Raw genomic sequence first — 5,525 nt, 5'->3', positions numbered from 1 at the left:
ATATATACACACACACATACAGAAATACCACAAGAGGGTGGTTTTAAAGAACAGAAATTTATTTTCTCATAGTTTAGGAGGCTAAAAATCTGAATTCAAGGCTCCAACTCTAGAAGAAGATTCTTTCCTCTCTGGGGAAAAATCCTTGTCTCTTTCAGCTTCTCTTCCTCTGTTCTTTGGTGATCTCCAGATGGCATCAATCTCTCTCCATTCGTGCCTTCTTCTCTGTGCCTAAACTGCTCTTTTTAAATGACAGATGATTAGCTTAAGACACACCCCATACTGATATGGTGTCATTAACATAACAAAGAATGCCCTGCTTCTAAATGGGGTTACAGGCACAGGTATAAGTGTTTAGGGTTTACAACACAAATTTTTGGAGGACACAATTCAATCCATAGCAATATACATAAGCATATTTTTGTTAGTTGCTGTTAAGTTGATTCTAACTATTGGTGGCCCCATGTGTGCAGAATAGAATTGCTCCATGTGGTTTTCAAGGCTGTGACTTTTTGAAAGCAGATCACCAGGCCTGTAGTCTCAGACACCTCTAGGTGGGTTTGAACAGTCAAAATTTCCACTAGTAGGCAAGTGCTTAATGGTTTGTCACACACATGGACTCCTATACATATGTGTTATTTCTTCTGTTCTATTAAATACAAGGCAAGATTTTTCTCATTTTTTATGTACAATGAATTAGTTTAGCAATATCTAAAAACAAAATATTGAAAATTCACCCACAATGATTCATTTCTAAAGGTTCTCTGTTTCCAGCACACAGTAGATATTGTGCATCTTTGATTGCTCTTCAGCTCTGACCTTCCTGCTGTGACTGTAGCCCTGCCTCGGCCATAGGAGCATGGGTGGCAACCAGACATGGATCTCAGAGATTACCCTCCTGGGATTCCAGGTAGAACCAGCACTGGAATATTCCCTCTTTGGACTCTTCTCCCTGTTCTATGTCTTCACTCTTCTGGGGAATGGTACCATCTTGGGCCTCATCTGTCTGGACCCCAGACTGCACACCCCCATGTATTTCTTCCTCTCACACCTGGCCTTCATTGACATATCCTATGCCTCCAACAACGTCCCCAAGATGCTGGCAAACCTTCTGAGCAAGAAAAGAACCATCCTTTTTATCCCATGCATAATGCAGGTGTTTTTGTATTTGGCTTTGGCTGCCACAGAGTGCCTAATTTTGATGGTGATGTCCTACGATCGGTATGTGGCCATCTGCCATCCCCTACATTACACTGTCATCATGAGCTGGCAGGTCTGCATCACCCTGGCTATTACCACCTGGGCACTTAACTTCCTCCTGGCTCTAGTTCATGTGGTTCTCATCCTGAGGTTGCCCTTCTGTGGGCCTCATAAGATCAACCACTTCTTCTGTGAAATCCTGTCTGTCCTGAGGCTGGCCTGTGCAGACACTAGACTCAACCAAGTGGTCATCTTTGCAACCTGTGTGTTTGTCTTAGTGGGGCCCCTCTGCCTGGTGCTGGTCTCCTACATCTGCATCCTCTTAGCCATCCTGAGGATCCAGTCTGGGGAGGGACGAAGAAAGGCCTTCTCCACCTGCTCCTCCCACCTCTGTGTGGTGGGGCTCTTCTTTGGCAGTGCCATTGTCATGTACATGGCTCCCAAATCCCACCACCCTGAGGAGCAGCAGAAGGTCCTTTCCCTGTTTTATAGCCTTTTCAACCCTATGCTGAACCCCCTGATCTACAGCTTGAGGAACACAGAGGTGAAGGGCGCCCTGTGGAGAGCCCTGTGCAAGGAGAGGCCAATGTGAGAGATATCAAAAAGCCATATGGTAGGCACTTTGCTCTCATGGGGCATGGAAGTTGGAAATTGTTGTACCATATGCTGGAATAAATGCCACCTTAAAATGCAATGTTACAGACTTAACATAAAACCTGAAACTATAATAATTCCCGAAAAAGAAAAGGAGAATACCACCATCACATTCAGGTGGCACAGCTTCTTATAGAAGACACAAAAAGCAATAGACATAAAATTCAAAAAATTGACAAATATTAGACCTCTCCAAAATGAATCGTGCTGCTCATCAAAATCATCATTAAGAAACAAAAAAAGTTAAGTTACAGACAATAATATTCATACTGCATATATCCACCCAAAAGAATTGTAGCCTGAATACATAAAAAACTCCTTCAAATCAATAATAAAAATAATAAACAACCAAATTCTATAAAATAGGCAGAGCACTTGAATAGACATTTCTCAAAATTAGTGTAAATGATTAGTAAACACATGAAAATATCCTTAACATCGTTTGTCAGCCAAAAAAAAAAAAAAGTAAATTAAACCTACAGTGAAATACTATATCATACCCACGTGTTATGTTGCTGTTGTTAGGCGCCATCAAGTGAGTTCCGACTCACAGCAACCCTATGCACAAGAGAATGAAACACTGCCCGGTCTTGCGCCATCCTTACAATCGTTGTTATGCTTGATCTCATTGTTGCAGCCACTGTGTCAATTCACCTCATTGAGGGTCTTCCTCTTTTCCGCCGACCCTGTACTCTGCAAAGCATGATGTCCTCCTCCAGGGACTGATTTCTTCCTGACAACAAGTCCAAATTATGTAAGACGCGGTCTCACCATCCTTGTTTCTAAGGAGCATTCAGGTTGTACTTCTTCTAAGACAGATTTGTTGACTTTTTGGCAGTCCATGGTTTATTCAGTATTCTTTGCGAGCATCACAATACAAAGACCTCAATTCTTCTTCAGTCTTCCTTATTCATTGTCTAGCTTTCACATGCATATGATGAGATTGAAAATACCATGGCTTGGGTCAGGTGCACCTTAGTCTTCAGGGTGACATCTTTGCTCTTCAACACTTTGAAGAGGTCCTTTGCAGCAGATTTACCCAATGCAATGTGTCTTTTGATTTCTTGACTGCTGCTTCCACGGCTGTTGATTGTGGATCCAAGTAAAATGAAATCCTTGACAATTTCAATCTTTTCTCCGTTTATCATGATGTTGCTCATTGGTCCAGTTGTGAGGATTTTTGTTTTCTTTATGTTGAGGTGCGATCCATACTGAAGGCTGTGGTCTTTGATGTTCATTAGTAAGTGCTTCAAGTTCTTTTCACTTTCAGCAAGCAAGGTTGTGTCATCTGCATAACGCAGGTTGTTAATGAGACTTCCTCCAATCCTGATGCCCCATTCTCCTTCATATAGTCCAGCTTCTAGTATTACTTGCTCAGCATACAGATTGAATAGGTATGGTGAAAGAATATATCCCTGACGCACACCTTTCCTGACTTTAAACCATCCTGACGCACACCTTTCCTAGTTTTAAACCAATCAGTATCCCCTTGTTCTGTCTGAACAACTGCCTTTTGATCTGTGTAAAGGTTCCTCATGAGCACAATTAAGTGTTCTGGAATTCCCATTCTTTGCAGTGCTATGCATAATTTGTTACGATCCACAAAGTTGATTGCCTTTGCATAGTCAATAAAACACAGGTAAACATCCTTCTGGTATTCTCTGCTTTCACCCAGGATCCATTTGACATCAGCAATGATATCCCTGGTTCCATGTCCTCTTCTGAAACCAGCCTGAATTTCTGGCAGTTCCCTGTTGATATACTGCTGCAGCCATTTTTGAGTGGTCTTCAGCAAAATTTTACTTGCGTGTGATATTAGTGATATTGTTCTATAATTTCCACATACAGTTGGATCACCTTTCTTGGGAATAGGCATAAATATGGATCTCTTCCAATCAGTTGGCCAGCAAGCTGTCTTCCATATTTCTTGGCATAGACGAGTGAGCACCTCCAGCTCTGCATCAAGAGGTAGCCTGTGAACAGGAGCTGATGGTACTGAAGGAAGAAGTCCAAGCTGCTCTGAAGGCATTGGCGAAAAACAAGGCCCCAGGAATTGATGGAATATCAGTTGAGATATTTCAACAAACGGATGCAGCACTGGAGGTGCTTACTCATACCCACTAGAATGGCTACAATTTTAAATGGAATATTGATTATTGGAATTATAGGAGATCTAATTCAAATGATTGGGGAACATTCAATTGTAGCACAGTTTTTATCCAGAGTAGCCATGTCACACTGAGTGAATAAGATCATATGTGTTTTTACACACACACGCACACACAAAACACATGTAAACATATATGTAACAACTGTAGCTACAGCAGCCATAGACACTGTGTAAATGAATGGGTATAGTTACGTTCTAATAAAAATTACTTCAAAAAAAAAAGGGAGCTGGCCAAAATGTGCCCATGGATAGTAGTATGTATGTAGTAGTAGTATGTCTTATCTTGTTTTAGATATGGAAGCTAGTCCAGCTCAACAGATGCCAAGTTACAGGCCTTCCCTGGATAGGCCTCAGAGATCATACCATGTGACTAGATCTGTTTAAAGGGAAATACTTGGAGGGCATTTGGGGGCCACTTTAGGGAGCGCCTTTCCTCCCTTTTCAACTTCTAAAATAGTCATTTCTTAATAGCATATGGACTACAAATATCCTTGGCTGCTCCATCACAATTAGGAACTCAGAGCAGACCCTTCCTGCCGTCCACCACTAATTTGAACCTGAGACCAGGGAATAAGAGCACCAAAGATTCTGAAGAGTATTTCACAATCTATCCTGGAATACAAAGTTGTCAGTGATAGGATAATATCCATACAACTACAAGGAAGATCAGTTAATATGACTATTATTCAAATTCATGTACCAATCACTAATGCCAAAGATGAAAATATTGAAGACTTTTACCAATTTCTGCAGTCTGAAATTGATCAAACATACAATCAAGACACATTGATAATTATTGGTGATTGGAATGTGAAAGCTGGAAACAAAGAAGAATCTGTAGTTGGAAAATATGACCTTGTTTATAGAAACGATACTGGAGATTGCAAGAGAGAATTTTGCAAGACCAACAACTGATTCATTGGAAATATATTTTTTCAATAATATAAATGGCAACTAAACATAGAAAAGAGGTCTGGTGGTGCAGTGGTTAAATGGCTCAGCTGCTAACCAAAAGGTTGGAGATTTGAATCCACCAAAATCTCTGCAGGAGAAAGGTATGGCACTTGTTTTCCTTAAAGATTTAGACTTGGAAGCTTTATGGGGCAGTTCTACTCTGTTGTATAGGGTCATTATGAGTTGGAATCACCTCGATGGCAGTGGGTTTTCTTTTTTTTTTTTAATACATGTGGACCTCGCAAGATGGAATACACAGGAATCAAATTGACTATATCTGTGGAGAGAGACAATGGAAAAGCTCAAGATCTTCAGTCAGAACAAGGCCAGGTGACCACTGTGGAACAGATCATCGATTGCTCACATGCAAGTTCAAAGTGAAGCTGAATAAAGTTAAAACAAGTTCACGAGAGCCAAAGTACAACCTTGAGTATATCCCACCTGAATTTAGAGGCCATCTCAAGAATAGATTCGACACATTGAACAGTAATGACTGAAGATCAGACGGGTTGTGGGATGTCATCAAGAACACCATACATGAAAAAAG

General features: G+C 40.9%; 1 protein-coding gene across 1 annotated transcript; it reads left to right on the top strand.

Moving 5' to 3' along the window:
• The first annotated feature begins 859 nt into the window (after positions 1-859).
• Positions 860-2,069, top strand: LOC100660337 (olfactory receptor 2A14-like). The gene has a single exon (XM_003420567.3). The coding sequence runs from the start codon at positions 860-862 to the stop codon at positions 1,790-1,792; it is 933 nt and encodes a 310-aa protein (XP_003420615.1). The 3' UTR covers positions 1,793-2,069.
• Positions 2,070-5,525: the final 3,456 nt, after the last annotated feature.

This window comes from Loxodonta africana, chromosome 8 (assembly GCF_030014295.1).
Source record: "Loxodonta africana isolate mLoxAfr1 chromosome 8, mLoxAfr1.hap2, whole genome shotgun sequence".
In the NCBI taxonomy this organism is placed as follows: Eukaryota; Metazoa; Chordata; class Mammalia; order Proboscidea; family Elephantidae; genus Loxodonta; species Loxodonta africana.
This window is presented reverse-complemented; position numbering and strand designations above follow the sequence as displayed.